This window comes from Barbus barbus (assembly GCF_936440315.1).
Source record: "Barbus barbus genome assembly, chromosome: 24".
Taxonomy (NCBI): Eukaryota; Metazoa; Chordata; class Actinopteri; order Cypriniformes; family Cyprinidae; genus Barbus; species Barbus barbus.
This window is the reverse complement of record NC_136752.1, coordinates 7,833,921-7,855,784: the sequence shown is the minus strand read 5'-3', so window position 1 is coordinate 7,855,784 and position 21,864 is coordinate 7,833,921. Positions and strand designations below refer to the sequence as shown.

Genomic DNA, 21,864 nt, shown 5'->3' with positions numbered 1-21,864 from the left:
CAGGTTTTGAATGACTTGAGTGTAAGTAAATGTTGACAGAATTGCTATTTTAACCACCTTGTGTAAAGTAATGAAAACTCTGAAAATTCTTTTTTTTTTGTGCGAGATAAATGGCAAGTTCTGTCATGAAACTCTTGATGGTGCAGGCTGATGATATTCACAGCGTTAAACTACTTGGCACAAGCTGATTGGTTCATGTTGCATATGCAGCCAATAAGCTTACTGCTGTACATTTTAATGGCTGGTTAGTATACACTAGAGTTCCTCTGAAACCCTCCACCTTCCCCAGTTCCACCTGTATAGATCTATTATCTATTATATATGCTACTTGTGCAGCAGCAGTATGATTTAAATACTCACAGCTTGTGCTGGGCAAAATATTTATTTTTTCGCTTAATTGTTTTTTTTTTAAAATGGTGTCGATTCGATATCGATTCTCAAAAGCCGCAAATCGATCTTATCCGGTATTTATTTAATCAAACATTTAAAACAATATCTGATTAATGTGATTCTTATCATTAGTCTTCTCCACTAGATGTCACCCTCTTATTTATCTTGCACAATGTTACAACAGAAAGGCTGTCATTCATTCAGTGCTTATCATGGCGGATATACTGTTGACAAGAACCAAGAATAAAGCAATATGCGTGATATGCAATGCTCAGGTAAAATTATATAATAATACTACAAATCTGCGGAAGAATTTATCACGAATCAAGAATCGAATCAAGAACTTGCAAATCAAAATCGAATGGATCGGGACACCTGAATCGATAACCAGCCCTACTCACAGCCCTGTATTTATTTCCAGTAGAAAGTTCCAACAACAACAGCAATATCCAACAGCAGCAGCAAGAATTCAGCAGCAGCATAGCAGATATATTCTGACAAGACCAAATAGATTAACATTGTCATATCCACTACCATGCTGAAATCTTTTGAGAGTTGTCATGATAGAAATTACGTTGAGACTAATCTAGTAAAACTGCTCATCTTTAATGTCCTTCTCTTTATTCCAGACCAGCAGTATTCCCCCTGGTCACCATCCCAAGATTTCAATGAGGATAGTAGCCTCGCTCTACCCAGGAACATGAAGGGCTTATCAGGTGGTCGTGCACCGCACCACATTCCCACACTGCCCCCATGTGGACTGGCGGAGTGCGAGCATCTCCATGACCTGCATGGCATGCATGTGTCCGATCTTCGCCACTCCTACCTGCTCAGCCCCACGGAGACCTGCGCCATGGACTTCCATCACCGTCTTTCCCCCCGCAGCTCCATTCACTCCGACTGCATGATCATGTCACCTGTGGCGCTAACTTCCACTTCCCCCGCCGACTACGTCTCCAGCAGCACTTTTCCCAGAATGCACTACAGTTCACAGTACTATGACCCAGCTGCCCGGGAAGACTGTGCAGCCATCACCACCTCAGCCACATCCGCCGCCGTCGCTGCTGCAACATCTGCCTCTCACCACATCAGCAGCAAGAGCAACCGCATCCCCGCAAACCTGCTGGACCAGTTCGAAAAACAGATTCCGCTTCATCGTGACGGCTTCCATACACTCCAGTACCAACGCACATCTGCCGCCACTGGTGGGGAGCAGCGCAGCGAGAGCCCCGGTCGCATCCGACACCTGGTGCACTCCGTCCAGAAGCTGTTCACCAAGTCCCATTCACTGGAGGGTTCGTCCAAGATGAATGGCACCAAAGGTGACAGTGGAGGTGGGGGGAGCCATCACCATCACCACGGCAATCATCACTCATCCAAGCATGGCAGCAAACGCAGTAAAAGCAAGGAGCGTAGGCACCGGTCGGGGACAGGGGGCTGGTGGAGCTCGGATGACAACCTAGACAGCGACAGCACCTACCGCACAGCCAGCGCCTTGAGCCGCCACCATCATGAGCATGTCGGCCACAGTTTCCCAGAATCCATGCACACTCACTTTGGAGACCACTCTCTCAAAACCTCCAAAAGCAACAATGACGTCAAGTGTTCGGCCTGTGAGGGCCTGTCCATGGCACCTGAGGGGAAGTTCATGAATAGGAGTTCCTGGTCAACGCTCACCGTCAGCCAGGCCAAAGAGGCCTATCGAAAGTCCTCCCTAAACCTAGAGAAATCCATGATGCATCAGGACCTTAAACCATCATTCCGGTCCTCACACTACCTACAGGTGAGTGGTTTTCTTAAACATATCCACTTCCATTCTTGAGAAGATGATATGATGGTGCCCCAAATGCCTTTCAGAAATGAACCAGTAGTTTTATGATGGGAAAGATGAACAGTTGGTTTAATGGTTTCCTTATATATGACAGTCTCTTCATGGAGGAAATTAGTAATTTTATTGCAGCTGTTCAACGTACGTATATCTGCTTGATTTTGGGGTAGATTTTGGCAAAACATTGCCTTAGACATTGAATAATTGACAAGATGTGCATTTTATTAATATGTAATGGAAAATCATTTTGTGATATCCTTATGGTAGCTCAAACAGTAGAGCATGGTGCAAGCAATGCCAAAGTCATGATTTCAGTTCTGAGGAAAAGTAAGAACTGATAAAACCCTACCCCGAAATACTGGATTTTGGACCATGCGGCTACCCATAAACCCAATGCGTACTCTAAGTAACTAAATTGTAATTTCATGTATTTTCATTGCATTTTAGAATCGTGCAAGGGGTACAAGTGGTTATTAGTGTAAAATCTTACATTATTAGTGTTTCTTATAGAGTTATTTTAGATCAGGTGAACCACTGTTCTGGTAGAGCAACAGTTTGATGAGAATCCAGGCAAGTTAGTTAAAGTCAATTTGTTTATGGCAAATTGCCTGAATAACAACATATTTTATATAATGGCACATGTATTTTGAAAATAACTCCATTGAGTACTGCGGTGGGTCACCAATGGTAAGACCAATTCAAGGCCTTTGAAACGGAGACTATTTCGTCACTAGTTTAAAACCAAGAAGGGGTGATTCATGAACTGGAGAATGACAGGGATTTTCAATCATGATGGTGCCCTTCAGCAATGGACTTTACCCCAGGTTACTCCATGGTGATTGTTCTTATAATAAAGGTAGTCTTTGAATAAGAAACGGTTTAAGGTTTAATTTAAATTGGCCCCTTAGATGACAAATTACTGGTTTTGAGTATCCCTATGGATAAACTGTCTGTTTCATCCACTTTCTTTTACTGAAACAGATGTGTGTGGGGCAAAATGCAATTGAATCCGGTAATTGATTATCTAGTGTTATTGTTTAAGGCCTGTGGGAACCATTGATGCCTAAGAAGGAGGGATCAATACAAACAGGATCCGTGATGTAGTGTAAGACTGTGCCGTTAAAGCATGTGGTAGATAAACTTTTATTTGATAGATGGCTAGATGTTTGAAGTATTTTTCATCAAATAAATGCTATGATATACATTTCATAAGTTTTGTTTTGTAGAATAATGTCAGAGGAAATAATTAGAGGAAATAATTAACTGCATTGGCTTATAAGTTTTTCTGTTTTGCCGGTAAGTGCCAGAAGAGGAGCAGGAGCAGGAGCTTTTATTTTGACAGTGCAGAAAATGCTAGCATGTTTTAACAGTCAAAAATATCCATATTACTACACCACTGATTTAATTTAGGAGATTTTAACATATCTGTCAAAACAGATCTGATTAAAATCAGTTGTCGTACTGCAATGTAAGGACAATTTGAGTGCAATGCATTGTGGTATATATTATTTCACACATTGTGCTCTGTTGTATAGCCTACTGCCTCAGATTCTCATTCTGAATTATGGCATGAAGCACACATAGGTCATGCTGCCTGCTACACAGTTATTCAACTAATAAGTTCCTGACATCTAACTGACATCTTCCTCCTTGAAGGTTAATTATGCCATAAGTACCAGTGGTCTCCTTGTTCTGAGGAGCTAAGGACTACTTTGTACAAATCATCAGCACATACAGCATTGTCATATTTACATAGGAATAAATGAAGCCTGTCTTCTTGCTGACCTTATTAGAGACTGTCAGTGTTCAAGAGAAATGACAGCCTGGCTGAGTTGTAAGTGACATTAAACTGGATACACTCGCTAATTAACCATTCAGGAATAACCGTGAACTTCAAATTTGATTTCATTATAAGTCATCTGTGTTCCAGTGTGCTTAACCAGATAGATGTGCATGGTTTGTAACAGTATGAAATGAAAACCTGTAAAGGTTAGGCTTTGTGGGAATTTAAATTAAGCTGATGAGTAAGAAATGTCCAGGCAAGCTGTCTCAGATATTTCTTCTAAAATCCCTCTTTCCCATTGCCTAGCCACGTAGGATGCAGATGAATAGACAAATTTGGACAAGTATTTAAGTAAATGTATAAGCTATTAAGTAAATTTCTATACCATACTCAATATAAGCCTGGATATTGTGTTTTTAAAACACATTCAGTTTATTAGGATCATAAAGTTTCATTTAAGTATGACTGACAAATATAAATCCCATAATCAGATAAACGAATAAATAAAGTTTATTAGTAACTGTGTAATCAAATAGATTTCTGGAATTATAAATCCACTGCCTAATTTTAAAAGTTATCAAGACAATTTCATTAAGTTAGTAGAACTTTATTATTATTATTGGTAACACTTTAAAATAACTTTCATTAATAAATCATTAAAAAACATTATATAATGCTTAACAGATCATTCGATAATATACATTCAAATAGCTAGAAACATAAGACTTTGCTTGAGAATGTTTACTAATAAACTTATTAAACATTACCAGATCATTGTTTCATGTAAATTGAAATGCTTACAAATGTACCTAAGCTTTCACTTCTTGAAAATCTACGTATGATTTTATCATATGCTATACAATGATTAAAAGCTTTTGTTAATGTACAACGCTTTTGCTGCTATTGAGGTGTGATACAAGTCAAGTTAAATTAAGTGAATTCAGGTAATTTGGGACACATTTTGTTATTGAGATAACTAAGTAATAATGATAGTAAATGTTCATAAACCATAAATTGATTAATAGTTTCCACTTTAGACTGAGTACTGCAAAAACATGATCATTAGTTGATTATTTAAGATAAATAGTAAATAGTAGAAGTCTACACAACAAATGAAGGCCAAACATATGACCTTTACAGACTGTGATTTTGGGTTTGTGAATGATATGTTAACATGAAGAGTTTGTAAAGTTACTAATTAAGCTGTTTTTTTCACACTGTAAAACCGAACAGAGTTAATTTCACTCAAATAATAATGAAAGTTCATTGGACTTAATTGTAATAAGTTCTGTTAACTCAAAATGTCGTTGTAGTAAGGTGAACTTAAAATTATTGTATTTTCTAGTTCTCAGCATGCTTTGCATCAGACAACAAGGAAAATAAATGTTGGAATTATGTGTTATTTTGTGAGTTTTTGCACAAGATTAACACAGAGAGACATAAGTTAGTACTTAAATGTTGTGTTATGTTAGGATTTACAGTTTCTGTAATGTTGGTTTTGTAGTGTTACCGTTGTGGTGAAGAGTAGAGCCTGTGGTTAGCATGTGACAGTGTGCTATTGCTAACTATCACTTAACTATAAAGATCTGAATGAATGTGTTGTTTACAGAAGCAAGTTGTATATAATTATCATTGTGATGAGTGGGGTGGGATCATGGAAATGAGGCCCATTGCTCTAAGCCCTGCCCCAATCATCATAATTTTAAGTTAAGAAATCTTGCAATTTTTGAATTAGTTTCCTCAAATGTTTTGAGTATTCTTAGCTTATCAGGTTTTACAGTGCACAACATTTGTAAATGTAAAAATAGCATTAGGTAATCTATGAACTGAAGTTTAATGACATTTGTTAGTACATTAACAAATACGCTTTTAATCATTGTAGAATTTCTGTTAAAATCACTTGTAGATTTTTTTAAATTGTACGATTGTATAAACTGAAAGTAAAGTGATTTGAGTTTAAATTACACACAGTATTAAATTAATTTGATGATCAACATTATTATGTCAACAGAACACATCAAAAATACTAGAAACTTCAAAGGTTTAATTAAATCAATCAATTAGAATTTTTAACTTGCAACCATGCATTTATTTAAGTTGGTAACAGGTCTGACTCATTGTTTAGAGTGTGGATGGGAAGGCAATTCAAATACATAAATCTTCAAATCAGGCCTAAATATATTTGAGTGTGATTTGATCTTGGAAGCACACGGTTTGATTGAATTGTTTTGCATATTTTGGTGTCTTGGCAAACCTGAGCACAGTTTGGGACATTATTGAGATCTGTTTTGAAACCCAAGATTACCAGGGCCTTACTCTCAGCTGTACTGAAAAGACCAAACTGGCATGAATTTCCGTGCTGGTTTGCTGGTGGAGCAGCACAGCCATGTTATTCACCACCAAAATGTAGTCTGTTTTTGGTAAAGCTGATTTACCAAGGAAATCTGGGAAAGAGTTCAAATGTTTTTGGCTAAACAGCCCCCTGATTAATCAGCTAGCTTTCACAATGTCTGTACAGCTCTGTGAAGTGACGCTCATTCATTTGAAACTTTATTTTGCAGTATTTGAAAATCTTAACTCCCTTATCAACTTTAACCCCTGGAGACATTTCTATCTCCCAGCAAATAGAGTAAGCGAAATGTCGTGAAAGGACTTAACTCAATCTGAATTTGCAATGATAGCATGCTATCTCACACTGAGTGGAAACAACTAAAAGTATTCTGCAGGCATCATTTCAACATCTGATGGGTTTATCTCATTTAGATTTCTCTAATCCTGCTCTTGAGTGGAGTTATATCTCGATCTGCATTTCCTCACTGTCAGTGAATAATAAATGTTCATTTACCGCATGAGTGTGTTGTCTGTAGTGCCTCCTTGTGTTAGAATAATGTACTGAAACCCAGCTAACACTCATCTGGAAGAAGAAAATTAATGATATAAATGTCCAGTTAGAGATGTTCCTGTTTGTTCCCGTTTTACCAGATTTAAGGTTGATTTGTGTGATATGCTGAGGAATAGCAAATTCTGATTTTATGCTTTTGAAATGGGAGATTCTGCTAATTTACTCATCAAATCAGGTTTCTGTAGAGAGAATTGTGCCAATCTTGAAATGATGAAATAAAACAAGAGCAAATAGTGTACTTCAGTTCTTAATATATATATATATATATATATATATATATATATATATATATACACACACGTACTTGCAGGTGATATTATATTAATGAAATAAAAGGCCACTTAAAGGGATCATTCACAAAATTCACTCTGTTGTGCTCAACAGAAAAAAAGAAAAAAAAGAAACTTTGAATAAATGACAAATTTTAATAAATGACAGTGCACTATCCCTTTAAGTGGCCTTAAAGAGTACTGTGGTGAGTGGGGCGGGGCCGAGAGCCGTGGGAACGGAGCGAGGCCGGTGGAGTTAATGATAATGAGCGACACCTGCGACACTCACCGGTCTCGAGTCCCACGGAGGAGCTCCGGAAGGATAAAAGGAGGAGTGACGACAGTGGAAGACGAGAGAGGACCAGGCCTGGATTTTATTTTATGTTTTGTGTGCGGCAGTCGTCCGTGAGGGGCTGCCGCTGTCCTTTGACGTTTGTTTATTTTGATTATTAAATTGTTGAATGTTTGTCGGTTCCCGCCTCCTTCTTCCCGGGTTTCGGCACCAATGTAACAACGTTCGTAGGTCGGGAAGAAGGAGGCGTGGGGCTCGTGGGACTCGAGACCGGTGAGTGTCGCAGGTGTCGCTCATTATCATTAACTCCACCGGCCTCGCTCCGTTCCCACGGCTCTCGGCCCCGCCCCACTCACCACAAGTACAAATTTGTGACTATGCATTAATTTATTTATTGACTTAAGTAGACTTTTAAAATTGCACTTTGTAATAATGTCACTTGTTTTGATTTGTTTACTAAACTAAAATATACTATATTTTACTAAATTGTAATTACAAATGTGTAATTACAAGTAAATTTAAATGCATGACATAATGTACAAGTTTCCTTAAAAATTTCATCAAAGTATATTTACATAATAATAATAAAACTATAATAAATGTTTTATCTAATTGTAAATAACACGCAATTAAGTGTCCAAAAACATTATATTCGGTTCGTACTTAAGTATATTATTTTTAGGCCTAGTTTCACAGACAGTGCTTAGACTAAGCCAAGATTAGGCCGTTGTTCAATTAGGACATTAAAGTCATTTACAGTCAGTTTTTGAATGAAGTTTTTTTATTATGAAAGGAAAACAAAATCCAAACCCACATGGCCCTGTGTGAAAAAGTGCTTGCCCCCTAAACCTAATAACTGGTTGGGCCACCCTTAGCAGCAACAACTGCAATCAAGTGTTTGTGAAAACTTGCAATGAGTCTGTTACAGCGCTGTGAGGTCACGAACAGATGGCTGGATATTGTCCTTCAGGATTTTTTGGTAGACAGCTGAATTCATGGTTCCATTTATCACAGCAAGTCTTCCAGGTCCTGAAGCAGCAAAACAGCCCCAGACCATCTCACTACCACCAGCATATTTTACTGTTGGTATGATGTTCTTTTTCTGAAATGCTGTGTTACTTTTACACCAGATTAATGGGACACACGCCTTCCAAAAAGTTCAACTTTTGTCTCGTCAGTCCACAGAGTATTTTTCCAAAAGTCTTGGGGATCATCAAGATGTTTTCTGGGAAAACTGAGACAAGCCTTTATGTTCTTTTTGCTCAGCAGCGGTTTTCGTCTTGGAGCCCTGCCATGCAGGCCATTTTTGCCCAGTCTCTTTCTTATGGTGGAGTCATGAACACTGACCTTAACTGAGGCAAGTGAGGCCTGCAGTTCTTTAGATGTTGTTGTGGGGTCTTTTGTGACCTCTTGGATGAGTCGTCGCTGCGCACTTGGGGTAATTTTGGTCAGCCGGCCACTCCTGGGAAGGTTCACCACTGTTCCATGTTTTCGCCATTTGTTAATAATGGCTCTCACTGTGGGTCGCTGGAGTCCCACAGCTTTAGAAATGGCTGTATAACCTTTTCCAGACTGATAGATCTCAATTACTTTCTTTCTCATTTGTTCCTGAATTTCTCTGGATCGCAACATGATGTGTAGCTTTTGAGGATCTTTTGGTCTACTTCACTCTGTCAGGCAGGTCCTATTTAAGTGATTTCTTGATTGCGAACAGGTGTGGCAGTAATCAGGCCTGGGTGTGGCTAGAGAAACTGACCTCAGGTGTGAGAAACCACATGTTATGTTTTAACACTTTTTCACACAGAGCCATGTGGGTTTGGATTTTGTTTTCACTTCATAAAAAAAACTGTATTTAATTTGACTCCTTCATTCAAAAACTGCATGTTGTGTTTACTTGTGTTATCTTTGATTAATATTTACATTTGTTTGATGATCTGAAACATTAAAGTGTGACAAACATGCAATAAAATAAAAAATCAGGAAGGGGGCCAACACTTTTTCACACCACTGTATATAAACATGCCTTAGAAAATAAATAAATAAAAAGATTACTGTGTGCATCTATAGACAAAGCAAAGGCACTGATATCTTTTAAGATCAGTCAGTGCAAGTTTCTTTCAGTTGAAACAGCTCATACTTACATTTTAGTCTAGGACTAGGCTTAAACCTTGTTTGTGAAACCGGGGGATAAAGTATTAATTCCCTAATAACTATTCTTTTTAAACATTTGCTAAATTGTACTTATTTTTCACAAGGTATGGCAACCCTATGAATTACGACTAATTTAATACATTCCCTTTCTTTGTAGTTCAGTGTTAAAAGTGTAATGTTTCATGCTGACATTTTAAGCTCTTAAAATGTAAAAGGCTCATATCATGAGGAATCCAATTTTCGTTCATCTTTTGAAATTAAATAGCTTAATGTATTATGATAATATACTGTAATTTTCAGAACTTCCTCCCTAGTTTCTTGGAACTAAACGGCAAATATGACTGTGAACCTCACACACAGACATCACACAGATAAATGCATCAACACATCGTTGTCCAAAAAGTGACTGGTAGGAGAGCGTGGGAAATTGTAATGGTTAAAAAAAAAATGCTAATATTATAAATTGTTAAAAAAATATAAAAAGTATAAAAGCATAAGAGTATACAAAGTATGATATGACACTGTTGAAAGAAAAATGAAGCATAGACTTATGAAAAGATATATTATACAACAATTTGAGGTAGTACAAGGAACCTGTCGTCTGTCACGCTCTGCTGAAGAGATGAATTGGTGCTTTTCTCATGACGCTGTCTAGACATTGTCTTTGATTTTATCACAGTGATGTGCTTCAGAAACCAGTCAAGACACAGAGAACATTAAACTGCCAGCTGAATTAGTCTGACTCTGTTTAAAGGAACATTCTGGGTTCAATATCAGTCGACCGCATTTGTGGCATTATGTTGATTACCACAAAAATTATTTTGACTCATCTGTTCAAACCTTTGATAGAGCTCTTGTTTTAAGAACAAAAAATTGAGGTTACGGTGAGTCACTCAAAATGAAAGTGAATTGGACCTATTTTTTTGAGGACTTAAGAGCAGAAATGTGAAGCCTATAATATTATTTAAGTACAATTCATTCTTCTGGTAAAAAATTCTGTATTATTTGATCTGTAAAGCTGTTTAAGTAATCATTTTTACAGTTTTACAGATTTAGGCCTCTAGTCCTGTAGTTGTAAAATTTGATATAAAAGGTTTTTATTTTTCACCCTAAAATCACTTTACCCACATATCGTTTACATCTTATGTCTGTACTGCTGTGTTGGAACAGTCAAACTCTCTAGTTCATTTAGATTAAAAAGTGACCAAAATGTCCAAATGGATGAATTGTTTATTCCATCCATTTCAACCAATTTGACTCATTTAGGCTGATTTGTGACCCGATTCTGAACATGAAAGGTTAGCATTATAACATTGATAGGCTGATCAGCCAAACTCATCAACTTGGGAGCACTGCCTCATCTCATGTGACTTTTGGTTGCATTTTGCGGTTACAGTGTTCTCAGTCATGCTGAAACGCCACCCTTTATCTGCTGGTGACACTGCTGCAAAATGATGGAAAATTGATTCAGTGTTATTTAAAGGGGTCATATGATGCGATTTCAAGTTTTCCTTTCTCTTTGGAGTGTTTTAAGCTGTTTGTGCATAGATAAGATCCCTGAAATTGCAAAGACTAAAGTCTCAAAACCAAAGAGATATTCTTTATAAAAGTTAAGACTCAACCACGCCCTCCTAAAATAGTTCATTCAAACACGTCTACGTCACGGTGTGGGGAGATCTGCAAAACACCACCCAAATGTATAAGAAAGGAGGCGGAACTTTTAATCTCGCTGTAGTATTGTTGCTGCCGCCAGCGCCATGTCTTGGAGACGCTGTGTTTCGTTGTGACACCACTTCTGACTCACGACCTGTAAGTACGTTTTCTTATTTAAAGAATTTGCCACTGACGATTCAAACGTGAGTTTTGAGCAGTGTAGAGTAGTGCTTGTTGTTTGTCGTTATTCTATAGGATCATATGAGATGGAGTTCTACTGGAGATAGAATCTGCTACTCTATATAGTAATAATAATCATGGGGAATCATGGCAAAATGACGTTGTTAGGTATGAGAGTGGAGTTCACAGTATTCACAAATGTAGCAAATAAGTTATTCGGCATCAATCCACTAGAACGTAGTTTCCAAAATGGGGGTTCACATGAGAATGTAAAATTAAAATACGTCAATGTGGCTCTAAAAAGAACTCTAAAATTCTGATAAAATTCTATATATATATATACAGTCAAACCAAACATTATTCAGACACCAGATATAATTTTTGATATTTTTTACTAGTGGGTGCAGGACACTATATTCATTTATCAGAATCAGAATGAGCTCAGAATGAAACTCCACATTGCAACAGAAAGACAGCAACAGGGCAGGACACAGATAATAAAACAATAATATACACTATATTGCCTAAGTATTGGGTCACCCTCCTCCAATGAACATGCCCGACCACTCTAGCAACCTCTACGAGCACAAATCCCAATGTTCAAGCATATAATGATACTCTAGGGAACCGTGCGCCTCCAGTTCCACAGCAACAGTTTGGACAGGGCACCCTCCATTCCAACATGACAGCGCCTCTGTGTACAAGGCACGGTCCAAAAAGACATGACTGACTCAGTCAGTGTGGAAGAACCCGACTGGTCTGCAGAAAGCCAAGTCCCGATCTCAACCGAACACTTCCGGCACAACCCCACATGCAGACCTTGAGCCAAAAACTCAACACCAAACACCAATGACTTGTACATAAGGGTACTGTCATTTTAGACGCGTCCATCTCCAACAGAGATGGAAATACAATTTTTAAATACATGAATTATGTTTCCATCTTTGTTACCACAGTTTTGTTAGTGCCTTTTTCTGTTCTAAAGAAGGGGGTTTCCCAACACTTTTGTCCTTATAGTGTATATACAAGTCATTGGTGTTTGGCGATGAGTCCCCGGCTCAAGGTCCGCATCTAAAGTCACACCAGAGGTGTCCAGCCGGGACTAGGACCTGGCTTTCCGCAGACCAGTCAAGCCCCTCCACACCGACTGAATCAACCATGTCCTCCCAAACCGCGCCCCACACACAGAGGCACTGTCATGCCAGAACAGAAAAGGGTCCTGTCCAAACCGCCACCACAAAACCAGAAGCACACAATTCCCCAGAACATCACCACATGCCCCAACATCAAGATTTGTACTCACAGAAATCACCAAAGCAGCCAAACATGTTCACCAGAAGGGGTGAACCAACACCCCTGGCAATATAGTGTACAAATATCCAAATAGGCAATGTACAAAACAGCAAAAACACAATATATAATATAGACAATTATGTGTGTACAGGTCTGATATGTGCAAATTTGAAATGGAAAAAAAATAAAAAAATAAAAAATAATTAAGTGTGGTGAATAAATAATGTATAATAGAGTTGTGTGTTCTGCGTTTTATTGTCAAGTGTTCATGTGTCTGGTCGTTCTGGTGCTCAGAGCTCTGTAGCGTCGACCAGACGGTAACAGTTTAAAGAGGGAGTGTGCTGGATGTGAGGGGTCCAGAGTGATTTTGCCAGCCCTTTTGCTCACTCTGGATGAGTACAGTTCTTGAAGAGTGGGGAGGGTTGTACCAATGATTCGCCCAGCAGTCCGGACTTCCCTCCGTAGTCTTCTGAGGTCAGATTTGGTAGCTGACCTGAACCAGACAGTTTTTGAAGTGCAGAGGACGGATTCAATGATGGCGGAGTAGAACTGTTCCAGCAGCTTCTGTGGCAGGTTGAACTTCCTCAGATGGCGAAGGAGGTACAGCCTCTGCTGGGCCTTTTTGACAATACAGTCAATGTGATTGTCCCACTTCAGGTCCTGAGAGATGGTGGTGCCCAGGAATCTGAATGACTCCGCTGCAGTCACAGTGCTGTTCATGATGGTGAGTGGGGGGAGTGCAGGGGGTTTCTCCTTAAGTCCACGATCATCTCCACAGTTTTGAGCGTGTTAAGCTCCAGGTTGTTAAGATTGCACCATACAGCCAGCTCCTTAACCTCCTATCTGTAGAGACTCGTCACCATCCTGAATGAGATCAGTGTGGTGTCGCCTGCAAACTTCAGGAGCTTGACAGAGGGGTCTTTAGATGTGCAGTCATTGGTGTACAGGGAGAAGAGCAGTGGGCAGAGAACGCAGCCCTGAGGAGCTCCAGTGCTGATCGTACGGGTGCTGGATGTGTATTTTACCAGCTTCACTAGCTGCTGCCTGTCTGTCAGGACGCTGTTGATCCACTGACAGACAGAAGTGGGGACGGAGAGCTGTGTCAGTTTATTCTGAAGGGTGTCCGTGATGATGGTGTTAAAAGCGGAGCTGAAGTCCACAAACAGGATCCTCACATAAGTCCCTGGTCTGTCCAGATGCTGCAGGATGAAGTGCAGTCCCATATTGACTGCATCATCCACAGACCTGCTTGCTCTGTAGGCAAACTGCAGGGGGTCCATTAAGGGTCCAGTGATGTCCTTCAGATAAGCCAAACCAGTCTTTCAAATGATTTCATGGCCACAGACGTTAGAGCCACAGGTCTGTAGTTATTAAGTCCAGTAATTTTGGGTTTCTTTGGGACAGGGATGATGGTGGAGCGTTTGAAGCATGAGGGTACTTCGCACAGCTCCAGTGATCTGTTGAAGATCTATGTGAAGATGGGGGCCAGCTGGTCAGCACAGGTTTTTAGGCAGGCTGGTGACCCACCGTCTGGGCCTGGTGCTTTCCTTCTTTTGTTCTTTCTGAAGACCTGGCGCACCTCGTCTTCGCTGATCTGAATTGTAGGTGTTCCTTAGCTTGTCAGAATAATTCCTCTTTGCCACTCTGATCTCCTTTTCCAGTGTGTATTTGGCCTGTTTGTACAAGACTTTATCCCCCTGTCTGTAAGCATCTTCTTTGGCCTAACGGAGCTGTCTGAATTTTGCAGTGAACCATGGTTTATCATTGTTGTAGGTTAAATGAGTCCTGGAAGGAATCCACATATCCTCACAGAAACTGATATATGAAGTTAGTCTCTGTGAGCTCGTCCAGATCGGTGGCAGCAGCTTCAAAAACAGTCCCATCAGTGAGAGAGAAACAGGCTTGTAAATCCCGCTGTTTCATTAGTCCATCTTTTAACTGTTCTTAATACAGGTTTTGCAGATTTAAGTTTCTGCCTGTAGGTTGGAATAAGATGAACCAAACAGTGATTAGAGAGTCTTAAAGCTGCTCGTGGGACAGAGTGATATGCGTCTTTTATTGTTGTGTAACAGTGATCCAACATATTACTTTCTCTGGTGGGACATGTGATGTGCTGTCTGTATTCTGTGCTTTGTTAAAGTCCCAGAGAATCATTAAAACCGGGTGTTTTTGTTCTGTGTCTGTGATCTCATCAGCGAGTTTCTGTAAAGCTGAGCTCACGTGCGCTTGCGGTGGAATGTAGACACTCACGAGAATGAACGAGCAGAACTCCCACAGTGAATAGAATGGCTTGCAGTTAATGAAGAGTGTTTCTAGATCTGAACAGCACATCTTCTTTAACACAGTTACATCTGTACACCACCTCTCACTGATATAAAAGCACGTCCTGCCACTGCGCGATTTCCCCGTTGATTCCACGTACCGATCTGCTCTGATCAGTTAGAAGTTAGCCAGATGTAGCACGCTGTCCGGTATGTCGCCATTCAGCCAGGTTTCCATGAAACACAGAACACAGTAAAAAAATCCTTGTTTGTCCGAGAGAGCAGAAGGAGTTTGTCCGTTTTGTTGGGTAGAGAGCGGAGATTCGCCAGATGGATGCTAGGCAACGGCATTAAAAATCAGCTCTGAAGAAGCTTCACAAGCGCGCCGGCTCGCTTCCCTCGTCTGCACGTCCTGAAGCGTTTGACCAGAGCTACGGCTCCGCCAACTACAATGTCCAGCAAAACGTCCGAATAGTCAAAATCCGGTAAAAGATTTTGTGGTGTGTTCTGCTGAATGTTCAGCAGGTCATCCCTGGTAAAACTGATCGTATTTGAGAAACAAAAAACAGGAAAAACAAACAAAAACAGTACAAACACTGAAGAGCAAAGGACAGTAGCTGCCATCTGCGGTGCCATCTTATATTATGTAAGTGAGGATAGCAAAATAAAGCAAACTGTGACATTTTATACTGTAGCATTTTGACCAATCAGACACACAATTTTGCATTTGATTTAACAAATCAATTAGTTATTAGATTAACAAATGGTCACAGACCCCCACCCCCACCCCCCCCACCCCACGAATTACCTATGCAAATTACCATGTTCAGAGACAAAGGGTCATAAAAATTTCCCTCCAAAAATCCAGGACTCCATTGGGTATTTGACACCTCAGAGGTGTGACCCCTATAGCAGATAAAGCTCCCACTTCAGAGATGCCAAGCAGTCTGCGGTTTTGTTAGATCCTAAGAGGATGTGAGCTAGAACTTTTTCTGACCCTCTAAGTTTTTGTGCCAGGCCTTTGCGGCCTTATCTTTCCATTCAACCAAGCTCCTCAACATGACCTCAGCATGATCTCTTTCTTAGCTCTTTTCCATTCAAAACTTGGAAGAACATTTCTACCTGAGAACATTTTTGGAATTCATCACTCTTCAACCCGGAAGAACGTGATCGGGAGTCCAAAACTTTGAAACCATTAAGACTGTCATCTGAGACTGCATTCCGGACACTCGACCCGACCAAAAGCAGTGCAAGTATAACATTTAACTAAACGAAACAGAGGTTTAGTATAAGTTATAGACCCCATTATAAATGGCACTGATGGTTTTACTCAGGTGGTTAAATGACTTTCTCCATAACTGCATTCTCTGGTTTTCCTGATGGCTTCATCCATCAACTATCATTTTGCCTTTCCCCGTGTATGAGTGATTGTACATATGTATGTTTGTTTGTTTGTTTGTTAGACTAGTTTGCGTTAGTGTTTAGTTAATAAAAGTTGTGTGCACAAATTACATGAGTTTCTGATTCTGCCTTGCAAATTAGTGTCCCTTTACGATTTTGACCCTTGCTACAATGCTCTAATGCATTAATAAGAAAGTATTTTCTGTGGCCAAGGAAATACCTTTTCTTAGAGTTGATACGAACTTACACTGAATGTTCGCTGGACGGACAGATCAGTTGATGGCAATTTAATTCTGCGAAAGTTATTACTGTCAGCCGATATAAATAATTGTAAATTAATCATAATTAATCGTAATTATTTATATACAATTCCTCTTTTGAGCTTATAAATTGTTACAATACCCAAAAATTCTTCATACAGTGGACTACCGGTAAAACTGATAAACATTTTGGGACCAAAAATTATTCAGACACTTTGACCTGACCATGTTTTGCTTAAAGGGATAGTTCACCCAAAAATGAAAATTCTGTCATTAATTACTCACCCTCATGTTGTTCCAAACCCGTAAGACGTTCATCTTCAGAACACAAATTAAGATATTTTTGATGCATTCCGAGAGCTCTCTAACCCTCCATAGACAGCAAGAATCCTACCACGATCAAGGCTCAGAAACGTAGCAAGGAGATCGTTAAAATAATCCATGTGACATCAGTGATTCAACTGTAATTTTACGAAGCTATGAGAATACTTTTTGTAAAGAAAACAAAAATAACGACTTTATTCAACAATTTGTCTCTTCCGCGTCACCATGGCGCCATTTTGGAGAGTATCCACTGAATGAAACAAAAAGTTTGTTTGCGTACAAAAAGTATTCTCATAACTTTGTAAAATTACGGTTTAACCCCTGATATCACATGGATTATTTTACTGGTCTCCTTGCTACATTTCTGAGCCTTGATCGTGTAAGGACACTCGCTGTCTATGGAGGGTCAGAGAACTCTCAGAATTCATCAAAAATATCTTAATTTGTGTTCCGAAGATGAATGGAGGTCGTACGGGTTTAGAACGACACGAGGGTGAGTAATTAATGACAGAATTAAAATTTTTGGGTGAAGTATCCCTTTAAGTGTTTTTTTCTTTAATTGCGAATGCTAAATTTTTACATCACATACTGAACAAAATTAAGCATTGCTTAGTAATTGGTTGACCTAAAGTGGTATTATCTAATTGTGTACTTGAATTTAACAGCTGACAGCTATTCAACCTAATTCATTCTATCAAAGTTATCTGACATTATCAAGATGGATTTGTTTTGACACAGTTTAACTTTGAGTTCTTGTCATATTTTATTACCATTTTCTACCAGAGAACCATAAACATGCAAGTGTGTCCTTAATTATTATATTGGGGGGTTATTGTATGTTTTAGCATGGCTGGAAACCTCTATTGACCAATCAGAAGCCTGTTTTGTAATACATGTACGTAATACTCTTTTTAATTTATCTGATATGCACATTTATTTATACTCATTGTGTCATCTTGTTGCAGTTCTGTGTTGCAGTTCTGTGTGTCACTGTGTCTTGTCTTATGCAATATGTTGTAATCTACATCATGTTGATCAAAAATACAAACAATAGTATAATGCATAGTGTAATGACTGATGTGTCTGATATCTTAACTGCAAGGTTAAATGTTTACTTGGATACATGTATGCATAAATATTTTGTGGTGTCCTGTTTCTAGAGAATGTCGTAAATAATGTTGGCACACATTACGTGAATATACATTCCTTGTTGAATGGCATTTTAAGGAGTTCTCGCAAAAATGTTTCCTCTTAAAAAATTGCTCTGACAACCTCCGGTATAAACAATATCTATTTCTCATCTGATGTCTTAGCTGCACTGTTGCATATGCATGCTGTGTTCATATTTATTCATGTGTGGTTGCTATGGCTACATCCTACACAAATTTCTACCGTTATCCCTTGAAAACAAAACTGGAGGTGTTAACAAATGCTGTGTTCAGATGTAAGATAATTTTTAAGGTTGAGAGGTCTTTAGGTTGCCTGACCCATTTTTTTCTCACTGCAGATTTACTGCCAATAAGCTTGAGCACAGTGGTTTTATTATAGCTGTGTTCTGCTAGGGAACTGTCTACAGCCAGAATATGACATTTAGAAAGAGCCATGAGCTGCATTCGGCAGAATGTTTTAACCATATTTCAAAGACCATAGAAGAAATTATGAAATTACATATGAAGATGTACTTAATGAGGCAAGAAAGCACACTAAAGTTCAGCTAATATAAATTTAAAATACAATTTTGCTTAATTGCACTTAAGTATCTGAAAATACTACATTCTTTTAAAGTTTATTATTTGCATAAGTAAACTTTATATTGCTGAAATGGATTTCTTTTGATTCTGCGTCAAATAATAGTAGTCACACATTGATAACTATAGCAATGCTTCAGCATCTCATAACTGTAAATGACAAACATGAATGCCAACAAGTAAACGTGTTTAGTGTTAGATATTGTTTGCCATTTCTTGAAAAGCGCTGTTGTTTTTGAAGTGAATTCCATGGTATAATGTGTCACTCTCACAAAAAAACACGCTTTGTATACAGAAATGGATTATGCGCTTAGATAACGAGTGACAACCTTCCGCAGTGTGTTTATGTGCTATTGCTAAAATTAATAAAATTACATAGCAACTCCAGCATCCCTCTATGAGATAATTGGCTTCCCGAAAGCTGAGATTCATCACAGGCAAATGTTCTCATTCAGACATCACCCTGAGAAACGATTACCACCCTAATAGAGCTTTAGAGTATTTGAGAGTAGCTTCCGCTAGTCATTTATATCACTTTATATTCTCTTTGAACCTGCATAATACAACCAAGCTAAATCCCGGTCCATTTACTGACCTGATCGCTTTTTGATTGCCACACAAAACAAACATATCATTTATTTTAGGATATGTAGGTTGTATTGAAATATTAGTTAAATAAATAAGTAAATGAGACCACATAATTACTATCAAGAGACTGAAAGATACGCTTGTATGTGATCCAGGTTTTCTGTGGGAATCTGATCCAGGTTTGGGTCCAAAGCTCTCTGACTCTGCTCTTCATGTCCTCTTGCAAATTGGTCTCGGAGGGCTATGAATGCCACTTAAAAAATAAAATGACTTAATATCATAGTTTATCTATCTATCTATCTATCTATCTATCTATCTATCTATCTATCTATCTATCTATCTGTCTATCTGTCTGTCTGTCTGTCTGTCTGTCTGTCTGTCTGTCTGTCTGTCTGTCTACCTGTCTGTCTGTCTGTCTGTCTGTCTGTCTGTCTGTCTGTCTGTCTGTCTGTCTGTCTGTCTGTCTACCTGTCTGTCTGTCTGTCTGTCTGTCTGTCTGTCTGTCTGTCTGTCTTCATTTATTTTTTATTTTATTGTTTTTGTTAACACTTTATTTGAAATATTATGTATTATATAAAAAGTGATTTAATGCATTAATGCACCTTATAAAGCATTTTATGATCTCATGAACAATTGTAACCACAGTTATAATACTTATATATGTATTATAATACTAATATATTAATTGTTATGCTTTTAGTATAATGCTTTAAAACATATGACAAGCAAACAAATCTAGCAAGAAATTTGCAAAGTAATTAAAGAAGTAACAAGACATTTGCAAATTTTATAATGCATTTTTAATTTGTTCATTTTAAAATTTTGTTAAATTTAATTTATGAAAAGATGAAAAGCATTAAAACATACATTATAAATACATCTATAATACACTGTACATGAGTAAAGTGTTGCCCAGTTTTTTTTTGTTTTTTTTTTAATCATGTGTTTAATTTTAGTTAAACAATACAATAACACATTAAATAATTTTAAGAGCAACTTCTTAATTGTTTTTTTAACCCAACTTGACAACTTTTCTTTAGCTTCTTAATTTTAAAATTAATTTATTGTTACATTTAGCTATTTTTTTTTTCACATCAATTTATTTATTTTATTTAAACTTGTTTATTTATAACTGTATCCTCTTATTTTTTTAAATCAATTTATTGTTACATTTAAATACATTTAAAAAAACGAATTAAGATGTTGAATACTTAAAAAAAAAATCTATTTATATATTTATTTACATTTTTATACTTGCTAATAATAAAGCCACAGGGAGTTCCTGGAATTCCTGGCTAATTGTGATGGATATATTGGCGGAAAGTTAGCTGCATATGGTAGGTTTAACAAACAGCTTGACGTGATGTGTGATGAAAGGTGCAGTATTCTCTCGTGCAAGAACAGGCTTTGATGCTGTGTGTTTGTATCCCTGCAGGTGCCTCAGGATGAGTGGGGGGGTTATCCAGGGATTGAGAAGGACGAGGAGATCCCGTGCCGCCGGATGCGTAGCAGTAGTTACGTCAAAGCCATGGGAGATGATGATAGTGGTGAGTCTGATACCAGCCCCAAGACGTCGCCTCAGAAGACTGTGCGGTCCGATGCCCTTGTCCTTAAATCAGCCATGCAAAGGCCACATATAGACACCCAAAGGTAAGTCTCAATAGATCTTTATTGTTCTCATTTTTAACGCCGAGTTGCTCACAGACTGCCTGGCCGTTGTTTATCCTCCTGGCTTATCAAACGGTTTCTTCTCAATTCAAAAGCTTGAGCTGTTTCCAGGGCGTTTGCAGAAACGCTCATTAGAATCAGCTGTTTTTGTGGTGTTTGAGTGGCTCACAGCATCGCTGAGGACAATATTAATGTGCAGAGAAACTGTGTACTGTATTTTGTCTTAATAGTCTTATTATCTTGTGTGTTTTAGACCATATTCAGTGCAGTCAGCAGCTTATAAGGCCTGGCCACAGTTGTGTAAAAACATATTGTAAGGTTGTAAATCGTGTAAAAGAGAAATTATAGTTTAACTCTAACCCTGTGTGACTTTCTTTCACACACAAGAAAAGTCTGTTTTTATGTCCTTGCAATGAAATTCAGTGTGGTCCAGTGTTGTGTTATACCTCATTAACTTTCATTGTATGAACATAAAAAGTTTTACAAAATAACTTAGTTTGTGTTTTACAGAAGAATAAACTTGTACAGATTTGGGTGGACATAAGGGGGTGTGATAAAATTGTCATTTTTTTGGTGAACTGTCCCTTTAAGGATATATATATATATATATATATATGCAAGGAATAATTGACGACGGGCCGTTGAATTATTAGAAAAATAATGCACACCCGATGTCACGAATCCTGACAATGCACTTCCGTTCACTAGCCACCAGAGGTCACTCGTTCACCACGTGGACTCATACACAGCTGTTCACAATGATCACGCCCACACCTGAGAACCATCTCGCAATCACCATCACCCAAACACACACTATATAAACCATGGACTTCCTCAGCATCGGGGCCGAGTATTGTTAGTGTTTATCACTCT

General features: G+C 38.4%; 1 protein-coding gene across 1 annotated transcript in view; it reads left to right on the top strand.

The window, feature by feature from the left end:
* Positions 1 to 1,090: 1,090 nt before the first annotated feature.
* LOC306844349 (disks large-associated protein 2-like) overlaps positions 1,091 to 21,864 on the top strand; it is a gene marked incomplete at both ends in the record, with an annotated part of 36,433 nt that continues 15,659 nt past the window's right edge. The window contains 2 exons of the mRNA XM_079376406.1: positions 1,091 to 2,173; positions 20,759 to 20,973. Of these exons, the coding sequence (XP_079232532.1) occupies positions 1,091 to 2,173; positions 20,759 to 20,973 (1,298 nt within the window). The remainder of the gene's footprint in view (positions 2,174 to 20,758; positions 20,974 to 21,864) is intronic.